A 27,943-nucleotide genomic window follows, 5' to 3' on the forward strand; every position below is an offset into this window, starting at 1 on the left:
AATTAAAGGAGGAAATATTGCAGTAAAATTACGAATGCAGACACGAAAGCATAACTGTTTACTTGGCAAAAGAGGAAAGAAATGGGAATTAATTACTGGTATTAAAGTACATTTTGCAACGGCCGTGTAGCTGCTCATATGTTTAAATTAGTGATACCACTTTCCATAAGGTTGATCGTCGTATGTTTTGCCATATATCGTAGGCAAAGAAATTTTATTTTGTATATTTTTTTATGAACATTGTTGTACATAAACTACACAGAACTCGTGTATTTAATGTGTTGTATTTGTATATTCGTATAATAGTGCCTGTTTTCTCTAAGTGTATAATCTAGTTATTAACTTTGTAATGTACATAATTATTGTTCGGTAATGTTTTTGATGTATGTACTGTACTAATTCTATTTTCTTATCCCTTTGTAGTTAGAATTTGACTTATAGTATATTATATATATAGTACTTATATATATAGTAGTGCGGATATATTTATTATAATATACATGATATTATAATAAATATATCCGCACTACTGGTTCCTGTTGTAGTATATTCTATTGACTTGATTTAGTAATTTCTTAATACTGCAAATAATTGGTAAGATAATAATCCATAAGAAATTATTTACGTGATCGACTCGAAGATTAAAGTATTTTCTAAATCTTGATACTAGAAATAGTATAGAATAGACTGACTATTATATTATAATCCACTTTCCTAGTGATAAATAAGTTTAAACAAAGTTCAGTAATCATCATCAGTAAATAAGTGCACGCATACCGTGACTGCTATGAGGCGCTCTTTAATTGGACAACATATTGACAGTAGTTAAAGTAACTTATGGCACCTACACTTATATAAAATACTAGCTGTCCCGGCAAACGTTGTTTTGCCACATAAATTAATAACGCTATAAAAAATAGGGGGTTGATGATAGAAGGGTGAAAATTTAGGATTGTATGTATTTTTGTATGTTGTATCATAAAAAAATAGAAACTAAAAATTTTGTCTAAAAAATAAAAAAAAAAATTTGGGTTGGACTACACCTAACATTTAGGGGGATGAAAAATAGATGTTGGCCGATTCTCAGACCTACTCAATACGCTCACAAAATTTCATGAGAATCGGTCAAGCCGTTTCGGGGGTATGGGAACGAAAACTGTGACACGAGAATTTTATATATAAGATTTATCTGTTAGTATATCATACATCTGTATGTACTCTAGTCAGCTCCTGACCACGGCTACTGCAATGTAGTGCAGAAGTATTTTTTTCTTACCATAAAATTATTGGTATTAAAACCCGATTAATTACATTAATAAAGAAAAATTCTGTTTTATTTGTTAGTATCAGTATTTTTGATTACTAGATAAGTAAAAAATATAACAGGGAGAGGTTGCTACTGATATACATTACTATGAATTACGAAGGCATCCAGACTTATTGATTGAGTATTTGCGTAGACTATTTACTATTTTTATATCAGTATAAAAATGGTTGTAAACCAAAATAATCTATGTAACGGAGATTGATATTTTTTCCTTAGATATTCTTCATCTATTCAGTAGTAAAATACCTATAGATTTAATAATACAAGTACGCCAGGGAATCTCTAAACAAGATTTTATACCACCCACCAGGTGCTAGCACAACGACTATAAACATATTTTATTTGGAATACGCAATAAATTTAACATAAAACACACGGTCTCGAAGATATTATATGGGTATATAAGAGCTATTACATATATATTCACATGCTTTTATCTAGAACTACCTAACTTCGTGCTATTTAATGATTCTGCGTGATTTGGTGTCCCAAATCTTGTCTCAGCAACTGTACATTAGTAACATTTGTAAACAACATTTGTAGTTTAATAATTAAATAGTATCCTGTTAAAAATCAAACTAATATAAGATTGCAAAAGAATTATCTTTTCGTCTTGATATGTTAACATCACGTGATATAACTTACACAAAATACATTTATTTATTTGTACAACTATCTTTATAAGCATAAGTTAAAGTGATGTGCATATAAACCTCTTTTTATTTTAAAAATGTATTGTTTTTATTTCCAAACAAAAGTTATTCTATTGTTTTTACATTTTGATAATAAGACGGACGTTTTAATTAATACATATTAATTGGCGACGAGGATGGGATATATATATGGGGATATAATAAGATTAGCATATAAAATACAATACATTTTTGTGAATTCACACACACGTCACACGACACAGAAGTCACAAATCCGTTCATTTATCATTTGATTGAGTAGCCAGTGCTAGCGTCAGCGGTGCCTTGTTTAATAAGTCAGTACTCTAAAACACAACAACCATAAGTATCCTATAAATTTAAGTCGATTACTTGAAAATTAACATTCGATAATTTTCAAGCAATAAGTAGATACGTAACGACCTTCATTATCACGGATACAATACCCATTTAGAGCGGCTACAGTGGAATGAGGATTCATTTACGATGTTTGCAAGCATTCGGAATTAACTCGACGAGTCTGAGACATTGTTGCGTTTGTATTACCAATAAAAATTTACTAAACTCGAAATGTTTCAGTATAATGAATAATTTAAGATCTTGTTGCACAGTAAACAGTTGTTGATTGTAACAAAATTAGTTTGAAACCAGCACAAGAATAGACTGTACAGATTGTGTTATGAATATTGACATACAATTTCCAAAGGTATTGATTTATTTATTTACTAGTAAATAGGATGTAATCATAAATTAAAAGGCAACAATAGATAAAACAGCGTTATCTATTTATTTTACTAATAAATTAATCAAAATACGTGGCGTAATACATAAAAACTAATATATTTAATGTCATCTACTATTATTTTATTAAAATAAAATATAGATACATGTTGAACTAAACTGTGGTCAATTGATTGTCAGCAATGGGTTGCGTCTACAAATGTACACGCGTACGAAATTTCGTAGGCAGTAGGCAAAACTAGTAGTAAATATAAAAAAAAAACAATATCACATTATCCGGATTTTCAATGGAATTAATAGGTATAGCAAATACATACGCTTGCTTCACCTGTATATATATGTATGTAAAATTTATAACTTCAATAAAAACTCACATATTCATAAAAACATTTAAAGTTCATTTTAGAACAACTCGGTGGGGCCTACTTTCGTTCTCTATATTACACCAGTCTCACTCAATACATACGAGTGTTGACTCTTGTTATAGCGTCCTCGTGTTTTATGTCGTATATTTGCCCCACTTCCCTTTACGCTTTGTTTTCCACCACTTTATTGAGTTACAAGTCTCTTACATTATACGGTACTGCATATGTTTTCAATTATATTTGTCGCTAACATAACATGTATATTTCACAGAATTATATTTAAAAATACACAATACTGACACAATTTGTATTAGTTGCAACATGAATAGTTGAAGTTCATATAGCAAGATAAAGAAAAAATATTGTCAAATTCTCATTTTATGGTTATTTGATTTCTGCATTCAAGTCTAGAAAAAGAACCATAATATGAATAGACACAAAAAGAGGTAAGCTATCGTTAGTATGGGCAATAGGACGACACATTACTTACATAGCAATGGGGTCACCCCATTGCAATATAAGTAATGTGTCCTCTGGAAACCAAAATGGTTAATTCCTGGAGAATTCTCCACAATTACCCTAATTGCCTGATCTCAAGCTCATCTTGCCATCTTTCACTAGTGCACGGCAGCATATAAATACCATTAGCTTAGATAGGAACATTCCATAAATAATTAATATATATATGTATATAAAATAATAATTCATGAATACAAATCTTCCATAATATTATATTTAAAGGACAGAGAATTCTTATCAAAGGTCGTTGCGTAGTTTAGAAAAAGTAAATGGAAAATAAACATACGCGCTCAGTGAGTACTGTTTAGGGAATAAAAAAACGAAATATATGTAATAATAGATGCGCTGTAATCATTCAGATCAACCCACATTTTTTTAACTCGATATTGTGTGGGTAGATTAGCGGTAAAGATGAAAGTATAGGTGCCAAAGTACTCTTCATTGCCCTTTTCCATTCTTTGTAAGATATCAAGTGATGGATAAGACAACATACAGGATGAATCGTAAAGTGTATAATACATATTTTCTGTTTTAAATTAAGAAAAACACTTGTAGTAAATTCTTTTAATGGGCGGATGGGGTTTGTTTTCACTTCTTAAGTTTAGATTTAAAAAGAAACAACACTTTACAAACGACAAATCTTTTACTTGGTTTTCATTTTGTACAAAACTATATATAATGATTCAAAAATCATTTGAGATAATTTTTATGCTATATTATGTGCGCGGGGCACGTAGGATATAATACTATTGGTACTAGGCTAAATCGGGACCAATCCAAAGAACACAATGGAGTGTACACTGCATAACAAAATTGTAAAACGTTCAGCCATTGTCGGAAAGCTGTTCGAACACTTTGTATTAGACGTTTTATAGAACAAGTTAATGTTACATTTACGACCACTCCGATTTATATTTTTATGTACTCCATCTGCTACAAACTAATAGTCAGTAGTTTAAATATCAAGTGAAGTACTGAAGTTACTACTTAGTCACATAAAGAGATCCATACTAATACTAATATTATATGCGAAAACATACCTATCTGTTAGATATTTTTTCAAGATTAGACGCCTGTAAGCATTTGATCTGTGATTTGTATCATAAGGATGGATAAAATCAAAGTCACACTTAACAGTTAATAAATAAATAAATAGGCACTATACGAAATAAGTAAAAAATTTATAAATACAGTAATTATTGTAAATTTATGTATTTTCCAGTGGGTGTCAAGTTATATACATAAAGTCATCCACATATAAATAATGTCTCTAGTTGTCGTAATCATGTTATGACTACACTTTTCAATAAGGTAAGGTAATATAGGTATAAATTCTAATTATAGAAATACAAGGAGTAGTCAATATGCTTCTAATAAAGTTATGCATAAAATGTGTTCAGTACTTTAGAGATCAATATTGTAATAGGGAACAGTAATACATAAGAAATAATATTCGTTTGCTGTAATATCATAGAGTATCATTCATTTTATAAGTTAATTAGTCAAGAGCGAGTTTAATTAACGTGGATTATTATTATTACCATAGGAATAGGATTAATTTTCCATTATCATTCATCCATCAATTTACTTGCATTATTTTTACCAATATTAATTTAGAGTGGAATCTATTGACTCGTACACATACAATAATTATGATCTACAAAACTTAATAAAAATGTAGACCACAACTTAGTAGATTTCCAGTTCCATGAAATTACCCTCATAAAATTGCCATTATTTCAAATAATATGTATCTTTATAATTACTCGGCTTTTCTGGAAGATGAATTGCAAAAATTATATCTTGAAAATTTTGAAAGATAATCTATTTAAAGTTTACTTAATAAATAATGCACTTCAATTTAAATTCCTTTGTTAAATCTTAAATCAAAGATTTTTTTTCAATTTATATTTTACTAGCTGTAGTTTAGCTGTACACGTGTACAGCTACTGTACTTCGTCCGCGTGAAATTTTACTTTATTTTTCTAAAACAAAAGTTTTTTCTAAAATAAATGTAGCCTAAGTTACTCCTTATTACATCAGCTACCTGCCAAAAAAAAGTCCCGTTAAAATCGGTTACGCCATTTCAGAGAGTACTCGGAATAAACAGACAGAAAGACAAAAATTGTAAAAAATGTTATTTTGGTGTATATACCGTATTTATATTAATATGCATGTAGTAAAAACCGGTTATTTCAATATTACAAACAGACACTCCAATTTTATTTATATATGTATAGATTATATAACGAAGAATTCAGTGATTATTTCATTATTCTTTTCCTATTCATGTTTACTATATTAACTACACTGTACTTACAAGTAGACGATACCGTCTACTTTGTGTTTATTAGAATTATAATTAAAAATATGAATTTACGTAATTTATAGATATGCGGCATTAATATAAATACAGATGCTGGAATCTTCATTTAAGCATCATAAATGTCTATACGGCACTGCTCTTCTATGCCTTATTTTAATTACAAATGCTTTAGTCTTTAATGGTATGTTTTTATTCGAGTGAATTTGGGCAAACGAAAATAAAACTATTCCAAATAAGAAAACTATTCGCGTGTATAAATAAACGTTTGATTCCCAAACACTTCTTAGTAACGCCCCAACGCATACGTACGTCAAAATAAGCAGGTTGTGAGGAAAAATAAGTTGTTTATACACACGTGGAATTCGTGTGACACGCGGATGAAGTGTCCATGCATGAAGGGACGCGTCTCTGATAAGTAACTTTTCGACGATTGCTAAGAAAAATACTGGAAAAATGCCGTGATTTAAGATAAAATGACAGATGCTGAACCTGCGCTTCTATCTACGTGATCAAGACATATTGATTGGTCGGTACAAAACTGGGTATATTTTTTTATCTTTGGGATACTACATATTTTCCGAGTAGCATTTTGGTATTGAAAAATAATAATTAAGGTATTAAAATGAAATCAATAAAAATATTCATGTAGGTCAAATCAGAATGTTTTTTGAGGTGAGTGAAACTCTCCTTTTATTTTTTTCAAATAAGACTATACAAATTTATAACCAGATATATTCAATATGTTATGCCTCAGTTTAACGATCAATTATCATCAGCGCATTATCAAATAAATGTCACTAATCAAACACTATTCAATCATCAGTAATAACTTGAACGGAACGAAGGGAAGCAATGCAAGCAAAAACCATATCTAGTTGTCCTCAACGCAATTCGCTCTGGAATTTATCACGATGTTTCGTGATAAATTCCTCGAAATTGTCACGATGGGCTAACTAACCTGACCTCATGTTCATATTATCATCATCTACTGGTACGCCGCTAGTGTAAACCGTTAGCGCAGACAGGTACCCCATTCCATTAGCATCATTTAATAAAAAAACTGAAACAGATCAGTACCTACAAGCAGAACACATTCATGCAGTAGCATTAAGTAACGAATAATGTATTTCTCATAGATAAGTATATATTTCGATCTTCGTAGAATAATAGACACATTACGTTATTAGAATAAAGTTGATAACTCGATTCTAAACTCGGCTCTATAAGAAAACTTTTTTATTGGATCCGATCCTTCGGTATCGTGGTTTACATTAGCAGATAACAATGTACCTGTCTATTTCGTTTTGATACCCAATTAATTGATAGTACAATTAGTATATACGTGAATATTTAATCCTTTAATTTACAATCTAGAAATACCTTTTACCTTATAACTTACAATTACAAATAAAAGTCTATTGTATGATTCTATATGCTGACGTGACGTAATAATTTATAAATTTTAACATATTATATATACCTTCATACCAAATTACCTCAGTAGATTACAAATAAATAACATAAAACACAAAAAAACTATTTAGATAATATGTACTTTGAAAAATTCAATGTGAAATAGTCGGTAGTATCGAAATTAATTGAACTGCTCACAAAAATGAGCAGTGCCTATTCACTGAATCCAGCGTAAAGGTAGAAAGATCGAACATAAAATGAACTCGCGCTTCAATTGAACTACTCCGTATTCAATCGGCATTCACTTCATGAAAGACGTGGATTCGTTACCTATTGCAATTTATCTTGTACAATTTACTATTCAAAACGTTAGGTTTTTAGCAGATGTCTATAAAAGTTCTAATCGGATTGAGCATAGTTTTAATAAACTATATTTTAGTTTAAAATGTAAACATATGACTGAAGCAACACATTCTATGAGATGTATTGTTACTGTTACACATATAATAAACAATGAGTATGTGACATTCCTTTTACAGAGATAAAAGAAAGTTATAAGCATCAATTCTGTTGCGGCTTTTAAAAGAAGTGTATGCAAGCAATAGACTCCTATTAATTAAAAGCTACTTTGTTTTTTCCTAACTAGATTTTATTTTATACTTATTAGACTAATTAATTAGAGCAGTCAACATATCAACTGTAATAAAATATTTATAATCAATTTTAAAACTGTATTGATCACTTTAAATAAGCAATATTTTTTTAAGAATAACAGCATAGTTACAAAATAACCAATACTTATTCCCATTTCTATCATAGGAGTAGGTAAATCTTTTAACATAATGAACCAATTTTCCAAATTAAACCGATCATTATAGGAAATTGACTTTCAGAAGTTGCTAACGTCGTCTTAATATAATTACACCGCATTAAAAGAAAATCTTCAGTTGAATTATCACAGAGCACTCTCTAAAATTACTTCAAATTCTGAGAAAGACGCGTTATTATACATTTATTTAATACTGAAATATTAAGTCACTCCATCCACGAGTTATATATTTTAAAAATAGAATATAATAACAACTCTATTTTATATAATAAAATAATTACAATTCGTAATTAGTAATTTAATGTAATATTATTAATAAAATCTAATGGTAACTAATCTAAAAACATAAATGTATTTCGGCTAGACAAAGTGAAAGAAGGAATTAAGTTTTGAACATTTTGGTTTCAGTTGGAATAGGTTCTTTTTATTTTACCTACGGCTACAAACATTTTGACCTTTCCTAACAAAGTTCTTTGTTCCGCACCGCGGGGACTATTTTGACGGCCATTTTCCTTTTTGATACCTGCCTGCACATGCCAATCCTCTCGTCCATCACGTCCGCCAGTCTATTAATCATGCCTGGCGGTGCTACTCGACACCCCTTTGTTGTTTACTTTATCTGATTGTGCTCTGTTCCACTAATCATTGTGTACTGTATTTTGGAGTGAAAAGAAGTAGTGACACGTTGTTAGTCACTTCATCGCTATAAGAATATAACAATATTTTGGTAGAAATATACCATCATTATTAATAAAAAATATTATACCAAATTAAATCAAAAGATTACACCTATCAGCAACTATTACCATTACATCACGTATTGGCTAGATTTGCTAGTCAAGTAGATATTATAATTTGCAAAAGTTTTTAACTAATATGAATAATAAATTTTCAGACATTTTATTAATAAATTGGTCAATAATAATTATTTGGAAATGCAAAGTATTAATAAAACTAAAAACATTCGTATTTACAAAATTTATCCTAATATATTTTTTTTCTAATATGCATCTGGATCAACACCGATGCCGGAATTCAAGTAGACCTTATACCGCATGATATGACATACATCCAATAAAATTTTTAAATTTTCATGGTACTTGTTTTGTATAAAATTCTATAGATATAATGATAATAGAATTATTATTTTATCTGGTAATTGAAGTCAATTGTTCGCAGAACAAACCGCGAAATTAGAGTTTTTCCACAGACATAAATCTTGATCAACTCCACTGCCAGAATTTAAGTGAACTTATACCGCATGACATTTAACTTAAATTCCAGAATATTTTTTCTATGGACGTAATAATAGAACTATTATTTAATCTGTGCTAATTTCAATCATCAATTGTTCACAGAACAAGGCGCGCTCACAATAGTCCGTCGATCATCCAGTCGAAATAAGAGCGAGAGCTGCTCGACGCCCACCGACGAGCAACTCGATCAGCTCGACTTGGACACAGAACACTTGCCCGCCGTCGACACGCCCGATGCCTGTGACAAAGCCGCACTTAGGTAAGACTAGTTATATTTATTTAGAACAAAAGTACAAAGAACTTGTTTGACAACATAGAATTACACAACTTTTACACTAGTCAAAAACAGTAACATGAAATATTTTGTTCGGTATTGAGTTTAATAGAAGGTTAATCAATTCATGTGGAGAATATAAAATATAAACGGTAAAAAAATATCTTCAAAAAAATATTTTAAAAAATTTCAATTTTTCAACAAACGTAAAATGTATACAAACTTTTATAAAATGTATAATTATAATAATTCAATTTGTAAAATGTATATAAACCACTTACAAAATAGAAAAAAAACATTAAAGAAGTCCATTCGTTTAAGATCTACAATTTCTAAGGCCATTAAATATTAGCATTTAAATATACATCGTTTGTAAAGTTCACATTTCGAAAGTATTGAGTCATCACAGTACTGAAAATATGCTGACCCAATTCATTTCGCTATCATTGTTCACTATATTTTATTCATCTCGTTATTTTAACAGCAAATCATAACTTATCTGATAGAAAACACGAAAGCATTTCGAATCAACTTTGTAAATAGATAAAAATCACAAAAGGCCTAAAATTATTCCAAACAACTCGATCCATCGCCCAAAACAATATTACAAGGACTCTTCAATACAAAGGCACATTTTGTGGACAAAAATGTCTAAACGGAACAATGAATACGAATGATATTTTCATTCAATTTTCAATGCAATGAGGTCAATTATCGCGGTTGGTTGCTTACAAATAGGGCTGTCATTTATTTATTATAGGTCTTAAAATCAATAAAAAGGTCAATTCTAATCGTTTCGTATTCATGATTTCTAAGGATTTAACGAAAATATTACTTTACATTATTTGCAAAATAATAATAAAATAATATTAGAATTTAATAATAAAATTAAATGTATTTTGTACGGTTGCAATGCCAAAAAAACTAGTTCAATTAATGAAAAGTATACTGTGACTCCTGTACGCAATAATCACAGTAAATTATTATTTTGGAAACTATTAAAATATTTTAGCGCTTTTTAATACAAGTTGGTTTAAAAGTGCCAAAGTAAAAAAATAAAAGAATATCTTATTATAGGTCGCCAAAAATCAACGGAATGCAGTTAATGGAGAAGAGCAATACTGACTTTATCATGATCGGATTGACTGTGATAAAAGAGTGAAGAGTTCAGATCTGATTTGAATGAATCTGAATCTGAAATCTGAACGAAGTGAGAGATGTGTGTAAAAATGAGCTTGTATTTATTTAGAAGAATGAGGTACTTAGTAGCAACCCTACAAGAGAAAAAGGGAGGAGAATGGAACAATTTCCATTGGAATTAGATTGGAAACCGTTAACTGTTTCGGTTTTATGATCACAGTTTATTATACACTAGATAACAGTTTAGAGTTCTTTAGCAAAATGACAAACACTGAATCGAAATGATCCTCAATACTTTTGGTGTCTTTCAAAAAGTACTAAACAAATTTTACACAGTCTGTCAATATTAGGAAACTGTATTTTATTTAAAATTGCAGTACTTCTCATTTCATATACAGCTACTTGTTTAATTTCATGAAATGGCAAGAATTGGTATTGTACTATACCATATAACATGAGATAATAAATCAAAAAGCATTATTCTGATATTCTGAATGACATAATAATATAAAGAGCTCATATACATTCGGTTTGTGCATTTAAATTATTCAATAAACGTGGGATGAACGATTTTAAAATATATTATAATTTTACAAAAGGTTTATTAGGGACAAAGCAGAATATATTCTAAGCTCTTTTAAGCACTTACATTGGTTTGTGCTCACCCATTTATTTAAGAGCTTTCTCTAAAATTTCCATTCAAAATCTATGGAAATCAGTTGTATAGATGATAAAGCTTTTGAGGAAAACGTACAATCTGCTTATGTTTACAATGTTTTATTTATATGAAAATTTCCAGAAGTTTCCTAAAAATAACTGACCGTTGCTGCATCCCCACAGATTGGTGATTCTTAACCTGATCCGTGTTAGCGGCGAAGATGGCATATGTATCTGTCAGTAAACAAAACATCAGTTTCATTTGTTTTTTTAAGTAAAATCAATACCATTAAATATACATTTCGTACAAACAGACGTTATGTTTAATTTATTAATTTCGTATTAAAATTATTCATGACTAAAATTCCGAAAATAATAAAGGTAAGTAGTAACTCTCTCATACACATATAATTTATGTAATGATGATGATATGCAATTGAGGGATATAGTTACAGATAAATCTGTATATATACTGCTATTATATATTTTTTTAATATCAGTCAGTTCCATTTACATATAAATAATTGAAATAAATCTTTCAAAAAGCATTATTCTATATGAGATAGAAACTCAAGGGCTTTTATATTATATGAATCTTGTGAATTTAAATGTGAAGTAGTGTATATATAAAAACTATGAAATAATTTATTTTCTACTATTATATTTATAGATATATAATAATTATTAATATTTATTCATTTTTAGACTTTTTTAGTCAGTTTGTTAGTATTACAGTATTATTATATGTACCCATATAAATATATGTATATACCAGTATAATATTTTTTCAATATAATCAATTCCTATTCATAAAAAATGATCCATTTAATACTTATAAACCGAAAAAGACGGTAATTGAAGACGACAGCGCTCTTAATAAGTCCCCAGCTGAGAATTCGTGAAAGGATTTTTTCTGAGCTCATTATGAAGCTCTTTTTGATTCTTCAATACGTGTATTTTTAGATATGATATGCTGTAAAAATATACATGCTTAATTTATACGAAGTATGAGGTGGTGTATATGCAGGCTTAAGTCTAGAAAGTTATGAACATAATTCACCTTGCGGGCTTAATACGCAATAATGAGCGCTAACTTTATTGAACTTTATGAGCAAATTTTTCTACTGCATAAGCTTCAACAAAGTTTTCTGTCGTTTTTAGAAATTAATTTCATATACAACAGCAATAGCTTATGTATATATAGCGTGTAAAACACTGTATATACACAAGCTATTCCTGTTGTTTACAATGCATATTAATATTGTTTATATTGTCTGTGTATTTAGACTTTGATGACCACCTATTTCCGTAATCACAAAATTATAATAACTTTTTAAAGAACCTTCTCTTTAATCAGTACACTACTATAAACAACTTTTGTTCATTTAATTTTCAATTTAGTTTTAAAACATTGCTTCAATTAGTGTTTCAATTGCATCCCTATTGTTCTAGTGTACATACCGTATACTAGACCTAATATGAATCTAGTCTATAGACCTTTTTCGATTTTACCTACAGAAATTCTACGCTTTAAATTTACTCACAAAAACTAGAAAATAATAGAAAGATATCCGCGATATTGACGACATTTGATAACTACATATAGTATTTGTATTACAAAAAAGGCATGCATGCCCTTGTCTAGACTTAATGTCGCTAGGGGCTATAATGATTGATATCGTATTTGGTGACTTTGAAGTTTATAGAGTTCATTCATATATCAGTTACTTATAATCCACAATATGTCGCAATTTGAGATAACAGATTTTCAATGCCAATAACTCTTTTAGTGTTATGCTTTTAGAAATATTAATTATACCTGAATATATTATTTTTTTAAAAGCATTTATCATCATCAAGTTACATCTACTTAGAAAGTCTCAGCCTAAAACAAAATTCTAAATAGTATTTAAAATTTACATATAAATTTGTAACACTCTCATGAAATCTATAAGTTTTGTTTGCAATGTCTCCACCAGAAATGTGCTTTACATAATAAGTATAAAAATAATCATTTTTGTTTATAATTATTCAAAACAAATTTCTGCTAAAGCGGTTATTTCACTGAAATACAAATTTTAGAATATTAAAAAACAGAAAAACTATAAACCTTAGTATACTGTTTCCGCGTAATATATGTATATATTATATATATTATTATTATTACATATGTAGCTACAACTAGATATTATTATTTATTCATGTCATCCAAATGAAAGAAGGTGACGGAAAAAGGAGATTTCAATCATTGAGGTGTCTTACATTTGTCTGAACTGTCCAACTGTCAGGGGACGGGTAATATAGATATAAACATGGCGATCGTAAAACTCAATTCCAATCCCACAAAGAAAAATAAAAATAATTATACCCATGTAACAAGAACAGATATACGATTTACCTCTATTTTATTTTGTATTGTGTATCTATTGATTTAATATTTAAAAGGTTCATCGTAATAAAAATCTCATTTAAAAACGGTTATTTTAATGGAACGGGGTGTAAATTCTATTGTCTTTTTCTTCAAAATTTATTACGTTCTGAGTTTTTATTAGTCGTTAAAAGCGAACATTGTTGTGCTTGTACTATGTATTATATTTTTATAGGTTTCCGAATGGCTATTTTCTTTAATTACACCTTTTAATGAGTACATTTGTTTATTTTATTTTTCATTTGTTTTCACTAATTGTAATCGATTCTCTATAATAGATTTTTAAAAACCTACAAATTTACTTCATATAGCATAGAGTAAAATTGTAGGTTATAGTGTCTAAGATTTTGCAATGAAAAAGATGTTTTATTGATGAGATTTTTATTACATTATGAAACTCTGATAATAATATTTAACATCGAGTTTTCTGACGACTGAAATTTACAGTAATAGTTACTAATCATGTCATAGAAAATTCAAGTGACTTGTTTTTAATTCTATACATTTTTCCAGTCACGTGTCCTACATAACGAGTGAATGTAGTGACGCACATACAATTATGCCACTTTAATTCATAATTTTAAATCGTGAAAGGAAACTCACTATTCATATGATTCTACTATTCAGCAATAAACAGTACAGGATAATACTCAATTTACTCTTTTAGCATTTAGCTTGATTCTACTTTTCACATTAAGATCTGAGAGAAAAAAATATCCAGACAGAGAGAGTACTCTCTACTAACAAAGCAGAACAAATTAATGCAATCACAAAGACCAACCGATATAATACTGTGAAAAACTAATAAAGGTATTTATATATCGTGATAGTAGTCTGGATAATATCGATCTAATAGTTAATTTATTAAACTCCATGCATCAATGGCGACACGGAAGAACGGAATTTCAAGATAAGAGTTGATACGCAACTGTACCAAACAAAAATTCAACTTACAAAATACACAAATAATACGGTTAAATTGATTTCCTTTTTTATATGGTTTATAAAAATATTAAAGTTATAGTGCTACAAAATCAATTTATTTCTAATAAAAAATAAATTCGTTTCAATTGCGTTAAAAATCTTATTAATATTATAATCGTGAAAATTTGTGAGTATGGATGAATGTTTATTAATATTATACACGCAAAAAGTACTGAACGGATTTTGATGAAACTACAGTAATATAGCTTATACATCAGAATAACATATAGATTATAAATTTCAAACGGGCCAAGCTGCGGGCACGGCTAGTTAATAATAAACCAACTTAATATAATTGAAAGTCTATGTAGTCATCTCCAGAGATCTCGTTGATATACTGTCTCGATCCATCAATCTAACAGAGTTTATGAAACCTAATAATATTTTGTAAGTCAATTTATGAAAATCATATTATGATGAAAATCTACTAAAAAATAATAATATAGCTATTTTTGCTCACGTAAATGAAATATAAATAGCAAGATACCTTAGTGACACTCGTCTAGAAAATCTAATAAGAAAATTAATAACGTTATCAAAGAACATACTACAGATTAATTATTTTAGGACCTTTAAATTTCAGTTGACTCTAGACTTCAGAGGAATGTATATGAAGTCGTCCGGTTGAATATCTCCATGTTATCTATTTCTGCCACCAAACAGCTTGCTCGCTCTACTCATTGGTTTCTTATTTATTGGGTGTTGAAATCTTAATAATAAAATACTCGTATCACAATGTTAATTACTATACTCCTCCGAATTTTTTTATGAATTTTTATATGCATATTCAGTAGGTCTGAGAATCGACTACTATCAATCTATTTTTCATACCCTAGGTGATAAGGGTTGTCCACTCCTTACATTTATTTTTTTATTTTTAAGGCAATAATTTTTTATATAAGTGTCATTAAAAAATACAGACACCCAGGCTAATTTATATGACAAAACAACATTTGCTGAGTGAGCTAGTATGGCTATAAAATGGGTATCACAACACCTACATATAACATTATGTGTAGAATACCGCGGACATATATTTTCATGTTAATAATTATATCTTAATCCACATAACTTTATTTAAGATGTTCACTGCGAACTTATAATATATGCAAAATTGAGTAACCAATTAATTTTGGAAATATAATCACAACCATACTTAATAACATCTGTTTTGTCCACAGATTACGCTATCTCCTAAGACAATTAAACAGAGGTGAAATTTCAGCGGAAACTCTGCAAAAGAACCTACAATATGCAGCGAAAGTCCTCGAAGCCGTTTACATAGATGAAACCAAGTACGTATATTTTTTTTAATTTAATGAAACTTAAAACAAAATATTTGTGATACAGAATGATTACGCCTTAAAGTGTAATTTATAGGACCAAGATTTTTTTTAGACTAAGATTTTAATATAAAAACGTGTGCAAACTAAGAATGAAATTTTGTAAGCATTGGAGTGTCTATGTTGGAGCCTTTAGAACCAATACCATACAGGATTTAAGAATGTCTTAGTAACAAATACTTAAAGTGCTACATACGTAGAAAAGTAACGTAACCTAGTAGGGCATAACGTAGGGCTGTTTTCTAAAATGTGTATAACGGAATGTGTTTTTTTGATAAATTTGTGATCCCACTATTACAACTCTATATTTCTACGTACCTACCTAATACAACAACCTGAAGCCAATACCAAACCCTTCTAGGATGGATACAGAAAATTCTAAGTTAATATTTATTCACTTTGTAAACCAAATGGAGGCTCGTATCAAAGTGGCTATCGTATGAAATGGAGTTTGTTTGCGGACTCCACGAAAAAATAAAGAGTTTTGTAGGGTGTTGTATCTGAAATTATTACAGTTACTAAAGTTATATGAATAATACTATATAAATACTACTTCCTCTGCCCATATGGTAAATTTATATAATAATAAGGTATATAATAGTAACGTAAGTTGAATATATTTCAACATTTTAATATACAATCGCTCGAAATGTCACTGTTTTTTTGGTATTATAATTTATCGTTTAAATTTGTTTGTTGATCCATTTTGATAATGAATTGGAAACACGACACAAGTGACTTCGTAGCTGTTATAGAGTTACATGCTGCCTGTTGCGTCAGTAGCTTTCAGATATACACAATATAGTATGTACAACGTAAATTGACTTTACACGCATTTGCATACTAGAATATTTTTATGGCAGCATGACGTACTCATTATAAAAATATAGTAAATATGTAATAAAATATTTAATTATAATAAAAATTAAAAAGAACATATTTAATTAAAAAAAATTAAAGATTTAGATTTCCATGGCCAACACGTTTGTATATATAGTGCAACGCATTCTAATTACTAGAGTTTAGTCGAATATTGCATATATTAGCACATGGTGTCCCTGGTTACATTTACTATCAGATGAGTCGTATGGTTCTTTGCCTCCGCTGTGATGCAAAACTGTAAATTGTATTTATTTATATAGACACAGGCGAGATGCGACCGTATGTAGAGGATAAATTGCGCTGTTATGTCATTCGCTGACTTATATTCATACATATATTCATATTAAAATTCTATTTACCTTTTACGGAACAAAAAATAAGCAATAGGTATATTAAGTTCCGACATATCAGCGTAGTCAATATATAATTATCACTAAATATTATTTGTTATTATTTTCTAGTATGCTCTCGTTTTTATATATGCTCTAACTACAGTCATTTTAATATTTCGTGGATATTATCTTCGAATGTATGAGGCGTAATCAATGTCATGTTTCGACTAGACAAGAATTTTTTTTCATAACTTTTATGTTTCAGATGCCTAGCCGTCTGCTATTTACTGTTTATAACGGTGGCCAATTTATTTATAAGCTCACTAAGACCATCAATTTTGTTGTGCCAAAGCCCCTTTAAAAGCTCTCTCATTGCTTTCCCGCAGTACTTATTCGCTCTGTTACCTTTTTCGTTCATTCTAACGTGATGTCGGAGCATTTTTTTCTTTTCTATTTATAAAATACCTGTGTGTATATATTTATTATTATATATTCGCTCTTTATTTCTTCTTTATTTATATTTCTGAGTGATTAATATAATCTGAAGGGCTAATAAATATCTATTCTACAGCGTAATAAATCCAAATGAAACAATAGTTACAAAATCGTATTACATCGTCTAGTCTATTAAAATATCATACTAAATTGTACTCGGTGCAATGGTTAACTAAATAATACCTATTATTAAAAGAGTGTAATAATATTTTATTTTAATGTTCATAAATTTAACAACCTTTATCGTAGACTTTTTAGGACAACTATAATACAAAAAATGAAGACAATCTATCTGAATATATACATGCATAAAAAAATTAAGTAAAGAAAATATCAAGCGATTCCATCCCAAGAATAGCCGTTATGTGGTATGGGATTATTGGACTATATTGGATGAAAGTCGTTAACCTAAATATGACTCCTTGGAAGCGGCTCGAAAATTCCTAAATTTTTGTAAATATTGTGTACGACCTTGATTCTACCGTTTCATTAATATGCTATGCTTTTGCGCCCCATAGCAAAAATATTAATAGGTTGCTTACTATTATGTTGTTGTACAAAATACATACTTTAGCAAAATATGCTTAGCATGTTTAAAATAGGCTTAAAATGGTTAATAAAATATTTTCTACTACTTTCTTATTTTATATCATCACATCACATGTCTAAATAATATAAATATACTAAAATATTTCTAAATTTAAACAAATAACTTTGGATTCATACTAAACTGTGAAATAATAAATAGAAACCATCCTGGGTAAAAACAACAATTTCGTTTATTAACAAATATCAATCGAACAATGATTGATACTTGTTAATAAACAAAATTGTTAAAGGGTGAAACAAGGCAGTCAAATTTCTTTAGTATCTAAATACACTTTATACAAAGTCGTCTACGGTAGCTGTCTCACCTATATCAGCTTCCTAGCAGCTGTTTTGTGTAATATTTTGACGGGTGCGACAGCGAAATTACAGGGTACAGAGCTCTGACGTCTTACACCTCCGGAATGTCAACACATAAGTGGTATCACGAAGTTCACATAATATCATGATAGCCATTGTTCATGTATATACGAGCCGGCTACCACTGATCAACGGCTGAGTCGGCAGCTTGTTTACCATTCCAGTCGCGTAAAAAGATATGAACTTATATTTTTATATTCCAATATAATACTAGGATCTTAAGGTTTAGTCAACAATTTATTCGTCGCATTGTATAAAATATACTACAAGGCTTGCTCTTATGTTGTCACGAGTATATTTTAATTCAACTTGAGTTGATTCAAATAGAGACAGAATAGATAGAGCTTATATTTACCACAACGACGCAGATTAATTTGATCCAATAACAAAGTTTTATTATGAATCTAACAAATTTAAAATTTCGTCAATTTATAAGAGTAATTTTTCGATAAAATAAGGTTTCCTAATAAATAAAAAATCCTAATAAACAAAAGATATAAATTATTTAAGCATTACGTAAAAGTACTTATTTGAAATTAATAGTTATTGTAATTTAAATTATATTTAAGCAATCATTAGTTTTAACTTGTGCCTAAAGTATATTCAATGAAAAACAAAAAATATTTCTTTAACATACAAAATAATAGTACCTAAACATTTTTCATTCATTTTCCTTAAAGAAAAATAACCGTCGCAATAAGCCACGAACCATAAAAATCTTACAAGAACATGACAAAGGAATCTAATGAGATTCATCCTGTGCTTTATGATGAAAATTAGAGTGGAAGCTTTAATCAGTGCTGAAACCAAGGATCCCGGTTAATTAGTGATGCAAAACGTTACGGACAGGTACCGCCCTTGAAAAATTCACGTCCACCCCAATTGTAATTAGGTATACAATTACATTACTTTCCTCTGGAAATGAATAGAAGGAAATCTTAATATTTCCATAATTTTACGTGCCTGTTGCATATATATATTTTGCTTGAATATGAAACAAACAATAGTCAGTTTCCTTTTCTTTCGCATTAGCTGGTTTTTATAAGGCATTCTGATTTGAAATATCTATTTTATAATGATAAATATTTTTTTATTTTAATATAACTTACTTTAAAATATCTAATACAACAAAGCTATATATGAGGATTATAAAAAGGTAAAACAATCTGAAACTCAACAATTATTAATGAAACTAAAGAACTTCCCCCGAAGGAACGTATATCAAGATGGAAAAACAATTTTTAACCTGTCATATTAAATTGATTGCACAGTGTACAGTCCCATGTATCGCACTAGAGAAAATACGATTTCCAACTGGTTGATGGAGAGCCCTCGACCTGGGGTCGGGCATTTATGTCATACTTATTGATAGTTATAATATATATTAGACAGATAAATAGATTGAGATTTATTTGCATTACACAACTTATACAATAAAACTACATATCAATCAATTGTATTAAGCACACAATTGTGCTTAATACAATTGTTGTACATTTGTATACAATAATGGCCTAACATTGCGATACAGGATACTGGGCTTATAGTTGTCAATCAGATAGAGTGATATAGTACCTACTTTACTAAATATGCCATAGTAGCAATAAACGAAGACGTGTGAAGGTAGACGCATATGTCTGCCCATAAAGATTTTAATTACCATCTAACCGCTGCTCTTCAGTTTACTCATGATCATGGCGGTTGAAACACTGTCGAAATATCGGGAACTCAATAAAAATAAAACGTGCTAAGATCCGGTGATTTTGACTTATTATACGTATACCTTAAAAATTGCTACGAACTAATAAAACAGCTCAGAGTTGTTCTGAATTGTCTACTTATCATTAGAGTCTGTAAATACTAATATTTAACTGACTGTTGTCGCTGTAGTTAATTTTAAACTTTCGTGTTTAATATACATTATTTAAATTATTAACCGGTCTTAACACGAATAATTTTATAGCATATAAAGGTATTTACCTCTCTCACGTTTTGACTAGGTTGCACTAGCCGTCGTCACGAGCTGACTGGAGTAACAGCGATGTCAATGTAGATAGGTGACAGCAGTTTTTTCTTCATCTACCGTCACTAGATTGTTTAACGAAAGTTCGCGACACACAGAACTCACGGTATCCGTACACTTATTGACTATTGATGCTACTGAACTTTGCTTGAATTTATTTATGACTGGATTCCACGCAGATAATAATTTTAAGGCATCCTCTCTGATGAAATTGGGATGTTTTTTAATTTGGTGAGGCGATTGAAATTAAAAAACATCCCAATTTCAAAAATAATTTAAATAATGTCGTCGCTGTAGTAGTACTAAGTAGTATTAACTACTAGTATTAATGAATATGCTTAAAATGGTATCCTAAAAGGGATAATCAAACGCATTAGTGTTTCTATAGACTAATGGGTTTCCAACTATAGTCATTGTGGATTATACATATACACATAGCATTAGACTACTATGTCTTGTACGGTATTTACTAGGTACTACCTTAAATGAGTCAGTAGATGCAAATAGCTGATGTCTATTCTTTATGCCAGTTTATTAGAAGATGCTCTATCTTCAGAAATTGATAATGAATTGTAATAATGATGATTAGGTGCTGAGTACCTATCTAATAATATAAAGAAGTATATATTTTTTAAACTCTACATTAATAGTCAGATTGCGTTTAATGATAAATAAATCTATAAATCTCTGAATACATCGTATAAAGCAATGTCGTTGTTTTCACCTGTCTGATTTTTTTTCTGACTACTCTAATGCTGTTGGCCGCAGCTGTCTTTTACAGCTTCACTGGACGATAGGAGGCGAGTGCAGATGGCACTTCAATGTCGCGGGAGTACTTATGGAGCGGCTGAAGGCCAACTCCCGAACAGACACCACTTTAGTCTGAGGGCACCGGCAGAGGTTCTAACCTCGGCTCAGGCCGTCGTAATTTTGATCCTCATTTGAATTAGATGGAGTATCGATCGTAGGGGTTATCTGTCTATTTACTCTGTGTCCGTTTATATATTCTAAGCCATACATAGTATTACGGTTTTACCATAGATTATTATGTATTTTTATTTTACATCATATACCCGTACGAAGCCGGGTCGTGTCGCTAGTTAAATGGAACTACAATAAATCAGTGCACGTCCATGTCAGTGGTAATTAATGAACTCCGCCTAAGTTTATTGTTAATCAATTTTAAAATTTTACAACCTCATTTCGGTGTGATTTTGTCAGAAGATTGATGAAGAATCAAATTGTAACGTTATGTCTGATAACCAATGACAAACGCTCAGTCTGAAAATTAATTGTACTTTTTCGATGACACATTTGACTGTGAAAATCACTGCTATGAAAATTTTATTCATAGAAATGCTAAACAATTTTTCTAAGTAAGTTAACTTTAGTTATTGTTCCAAATATTTTTTTTGTTTGGTTAACTATTACTAGGCTCCGGTTTCAATAAACAGATTTTGTAAATTGTAATTATTGTTATACATAAAAGTTCATTTCAATAGTATATTTTATACTAGTTTTATCTTATGTTTAAGTATTAATGCCCACTGTAACATACAGTGAAGTGAAATAAAACAATTACTACAAAATCAGAAATTATAAAAAATAATCTATATGGCGTACCCATGATCCCGGATTATCCCATAAAAATTGCTTCGTTTTGTAAGGATTTAATATGGAAATATAACATTTGAGTAACGAACAATAAATAAGTCATTGAATACAAAACAAATATCGGATAACATATCTACTAATAATATAATACAAATATATATACAACATATATCTTCCTAGAAACTCCTGAAAATAACATATTTGTTGTGTGAAAACAAAAATAAGGAAACAAAAAGGATATCTCTGTTGCGAAATGAAACATTTTCTTGGCTGCATTAAATGTTTCATCTTCCAGTGAAACTGTACCGTTGTGTAAGAAATACATAAAGGAAATTGAATTAAAGATGGTGCTTTTACAATAATATTTTTAACAAACACACATTTATTGTTTGAAAAGTCGCAATCGACTTTTATCTCGAAATACACTCACCACTTCAAATGTAACTTTATATAGAAAATGCAGCTTATATTGTTAAAATTTTATTTGTTTTAACAACGTTTTAGTTTATTATAGTTTCATAAAATGTTAATGTTGTGGGAGATATGGAGTGGTTGTTTGTTTGTGAATTAATTTTCCTCCAGTAAAATTTGAATTTATTTTTGTACTTCATTATTATTGTTAACACACTATTTTTTATTTTATTTATTATAAAATATACATAATTCGTACCTATTAAATGTCTTAAATGCGTTTTATATTTTATAAAATATTTAGATAGAACTGTGAAACGAAACTATAACACGAACACCTATGCTCCGACATTACATCTTTTATTCTACATATATTTTACTTCTTCTGTCTTATATGTTTGTACAATTTTTATTATAATGTTGTTTTCCAATATAACTAGTTTAGGAATACTTCAGCTTGCGTTTCACATTTTATTCAGGATAAGGTTTGTCTAACAATAGTTGAGACAGCGATCGTGTCGTCGCGGCGCCGCCAGTGATTATGTCTAACGCAGGGATAGGAGAGATGCAGAGCAGCCTCGAGCACAGCAGACCACGCTTCCCATGCGGCGCCTGCGCACCCCCTGCTGGGCCAGATGCTCAGTAGAGAAACCGAACGAAGCAAAGTTAATACCGTTACAACAACGCCGACAATGGCCAAGTAGTCGCGCCTCCCTTCTGTCCGATCTGTGCGATTAGGTCTTATTGTTCTGTTGAGCTTCAATTATTGATCTGTCTCAATATCCTTCCCTCCTGGTAGCTTAGATTAACTATCCCTAAATCACCTTGCAACATGGACGTGGAGACACTGCCTGCATCTATTTTGCTCCGCCCTTCTAGCCTACATTTTATTTTAGGTTTTAGTTTTTTTTTTTGTACACTGTTACGAGAAGAAGTTGGGTCAAAGAACTACCTAATTTCTGCTTTTTATTGTCAATATCATAGGTAGCAGGTATTGCTTAACTTGTTCTCAAGTAGACTAGAGACTATCTGTACGTTTAGATTAGACCTAATAGTCCCGTGTACACTTGTAATTCGTACTCGTTTCTTCAATCTGTCTTCTGTTTCTATCCTGAAGCATGTGAACTTCCCTCTTTATTCTGGTAAACTCTTTTGTGTATATACCCAAAATTTATTTTATAGTATTATATACACTAGTATTACTACATAAGTATTTGTATATATTGTTTACTGATATACTTATTTAAATCTATCAACAACTGTCACTGAATGTATATAACTATTGTTAAATATATTTGATTAATTTTTATTTTTATTTGATTAATTGTAAATATTTCCAATTTTTCTTTTGATGTATTACATATATAAATATTCAATATACATAGATGTTATAATTACACCAACCGGTTGTCTTCATTATAAAAAGAAATATTGTTTAAATAAATTCGTCCTAATAATTACTACAAGAAAGATGATAGGCAACCGGTCCTCCTTATTATCTTGTTGGTAATAATCTCCTAGATATCCCAATGTTTCCCAGACTGTGTCCCAATGACGTCGTGTTTTATTTTAGACCGGCAGTGGCGCGCCAGCAGTCGGCCCCAACCCTCGTGTTTAGGTGTGTCGTTGTTCTCACTATTATAAGACCTATTGCAACTTAAATAAGTCTGGGACATAATATATCCAGTTGTACAAATAGTTCTACAAATAAAGCAAATTAAATCAGATTTTATTCAAGAGGCAATAGAAGTAAAAAAATACCCTCACCTATAGAGCATCCAAATAGAACCTGCTTGTCATTGACACACTACTTTCCATTGTTGTTACTGTTGAATATAATTTAATTATAATTATAAGACTAAATAAAATCTCTAGAAAATATTCTTAAAAAGTACTGTAAGGTACTTACAGTACTTTACAAATGAATTAAATTTTGATTTCCTTTCTAACATATAAATTATTGTTTATCTTTATATAAATAATCTAAATATGCTACAATGTTTTAATTGATTACTACTCTGGAAGTCTGCTTAGTGTGTCTGGAAGTTACAGGAGGTTTGGTTTATCAACTGGTGTTTAAATTTATTTATTGTAATTACCAATGGAAGGAAGTGTATCAGATAAAGTGTTCTTATGCACGATGCATGATATCCTCTGCAACCTTGCCTTATTCGCAAAGCATGCTCTAACTGTGCCAAACTAATTTTTTCATCACTTCTATGTCAAAAGGATAATAAATATCTGAACATACACCTATAAGTTTAATAAAGATTTATTTTTAGTAACCCAATTGACAACAGCATAAAATTAATTAAGAGGAGTGTGTAATAGTTAAGAATTTTATAAACTTTCTACCAACTTTTGAATAATAATAAAATCTTTAAGAAAATATTATGTAATGTTATATTTATTAACAATTTTATATAATATTTATGTAGTTTACTTATATAGCCACTAAGTAAGTTGTTTTAACTTTTGTTGTTACTATTTTATAATTTATTACAGACATATTTATTGATTGTCTTGTTTTCAATCCTTGGAAACAAGTCTGTAGCTATTAGTGATTTCTTTTCAGCAACTTTGTCAGTCTTATCACTTAAAACAATAATTCAACAGCAATAGTAATACTAATAGAGGTAGTAATTAGATAATTATATTTATATTATATACCTATTGATTAATTTTATATTTTATATATCCGGTATAGATTAGTAATAGGTATAGATAAATAATAATATTATATTTGAGAAATGTACTTATAACAACTTACACTAGATCAGTAGAATTAAGTTGTAATATACTAATATTTCAATTTCATTCATACTGCTTTGGGAATATTAATATTTATCGCAAATAATATGAGAGTTGTTACAACGGTATTAATAACCATAAAGCAATTTAGTTAGTGGAAGGTATCCACAGAAATAATTATTACCAATTTATCTGCTGGAGTAAATTCACTAACGGATAATATAGCTTCGCTCCGAGCTTAACGTATCAATATTAAAACTGGATTATAAACAATAATGAAATTTACAGCTTCACAGCTTTCCATGGAATATGTTCGAGTGTAAATGAAAGGTCTGGCTGATTTAAAATGCTCAATTTGTTTTCAATCAACGTGTTATTTTGTTGTGACTACTAACTCCGTCATTCACGATCGCTTATGTCTTCGGGCTTGTTAACTTTTCTCGTTATAAGATGAACTAACATAATTTTGGGTTGTGTACAGACGACTGGCCGATGAAGATGACGAGCTATCGGAAGTGCAGCCAGATGCCGTCCCACCTGAAGTTCGGGAGTGGCTGGCATCCACATTCACGAGACAGTTGGCGACTTCGAAGCGGAAGTCGGATGAGAAGCCAAAGTTCCGGTCTGTGGCGCACGCGATCAGAGCTGGCATTTTCGTTGACAGGATTTACAGAAGGGTCACAAGTACGGCCCTTATGCAGTTCCCGCAAGATGTTGTGAGAGTTTTAAAGGTTCGTGATTATAGATTTTCAATATCTGTAAAAATACTTACTAAGTATTTTTATGTTATTTGAATGGCGAACAAGTTGACTACCTGCCTAATAATAAGTCACAATAGTCGCCTATGTACGAGTACATAAAACGAATATCATGTCATTATATGACACCAATGATACCTATTACGGGTTGCAATTGAAAAAGATTAAGTCGTTATTAAACTTAATGTACCTCCGAAATTCGTAGTTGTACTACCATATATTACCTTCAAGTGAAACTACTATATTGAGCCCACTATAAAGCTGCGACAATTAGCTTGATAATGAGCTAAATATAGTAATAGTAGCTCCGATCAGAAATAGGCAACCCACGCAGATGACTTTATACGAAGTCTACCTAAGTAAAAGTATCTAGAGAAGGTAATTTACAAACTTCATATAAAATGACTCGAGTTACGTATAATTGTAGTAGGTATAAACATAAGTCTGCACAAATGTGTTGTTACTTCTACATGTGATACTCAAAGTGTCGTCCAATTTATAGTAGAGCTAGTTCTAAATATACATATGCCTTTATTTTAAGCAGACTGCTACTGGAATATAGGAATAACCAAGTAGGCAACAGATAACATAGGCTTCACGATGTATTTGAGATATTCTTGATGTTGTTCTTGTATACAGACAATAATGACTATTTTCCATCAGGTAGGCCACAAGGTTATTAGATGTTTCAGTTGCAAAAAAACTATTCCTTTCAAATATTTATGACTATTAAAGATGTACTACATACATCAGAAATATTTCCGTCATGTAATACAATTATAGTATTTATAATTTCTTACAGAATTATTATAAATTATTTGATTGCATAATATATAGAGTTATCTGTATATTATATGCAAAGTAGGGGCTGGGCTGAAGTTAAGTAAGACATCATTTGAATACCGCAGGTTCTGGCATGTTCAATTAAAGGTCGGAAGGGCAGAGATCACGCACTAATAATACCACTCCAATTAGTGTTCAACCCTGACTTTGTTAGATATCTTGTATGTACATATATATAAGATATAAGACTCACACTGAATTTAAAGAATCGCATCTTAGTAGCTAAGGTTTAAATAAAAAACTACATAAGTTTAAATTAGCTTTACGTATAGTTCAATGCAAACGCCACCACTAAATTTAACAATTTACATTATTACTACGCTAATAGAATAAACATATACTGTTGCTAATACAAAAGAAACATAGGCAATAAGAGATACCAATTATAGTGCAGCCTTTAAATAAACATCTATTGTGAGCAGCCAAATGTACCGTCACCGCTTTACTTTTAAAACTAATTTCAAGAGCAATGTCAATGTAATCCAGGATAAACCCCAAAGTACTAAACACCGTAAATCATATTTTAATTTAAAATAGACTGTATAATTTCGCATCCATAATTTTAAATTCCGAAAGGCCAAAGTGCTTTATTTAA

The 27,943-nt window shown here is 29.9% G+C and overlaps 1 protein-coding gene across 4 annotated transcripts in view; it reads left to right on the plus strand.

Moving 5' to 3' along the window:
• Positions 1 to 27,943, plus strand: part of LOC131851591 (dual specificity calcium/calmodulin-dependent 3',5'-cyclic nucleotide phosphodiesterase 1) — a 377,466-nt gene that overhangs the window by 334,100 nt on the left and 15,423 nt on the right. For 3 of the 4 annotated variants that reach the window (XM_059202106.1, XM_059202104.1, XM_059202102.1), the window contains 4 exons: positions 9,550 to 9,706; positions 16,112 to 16,225; positions 24,570 to 24,614; positions 26,229 to 26,478. In XM_059202106.1, the coding sequence (XP_059058089.1) occupies positions 9,550 to 9,706; positions 16,112 to 16,225; positions 24,570 to 24,614; positions 26,229 to 26,478 (566 nt within the window). The remainder of the gene's footprint in view (positions 1 to 9,549; positions 9,707 to 16,111; positions 16,226 to 24,569; positions 24,615 to 26,228; positions 26,479 to 27,943) is intronic. The other variant, XM_059202105.1, reaches the window with a different exon arrangement.

The sequence above is a fragment of the Achroia grisella genome, unplaced genomic scaffold, assembly GCF_030625045.1.
Source record: "Achroia grisella isolate CSIRO2021 unplaced genomic scaffold, CSIRO_AGI_Agris_v1 utg794, whole genome shotgun sequence".
NCBI classification, from domain to species: Eukaryota; Metazoa; Arthropoda; class Insecta; order Lepidoptera; family Pyralidae; genus Achroia; species Achroia grisella.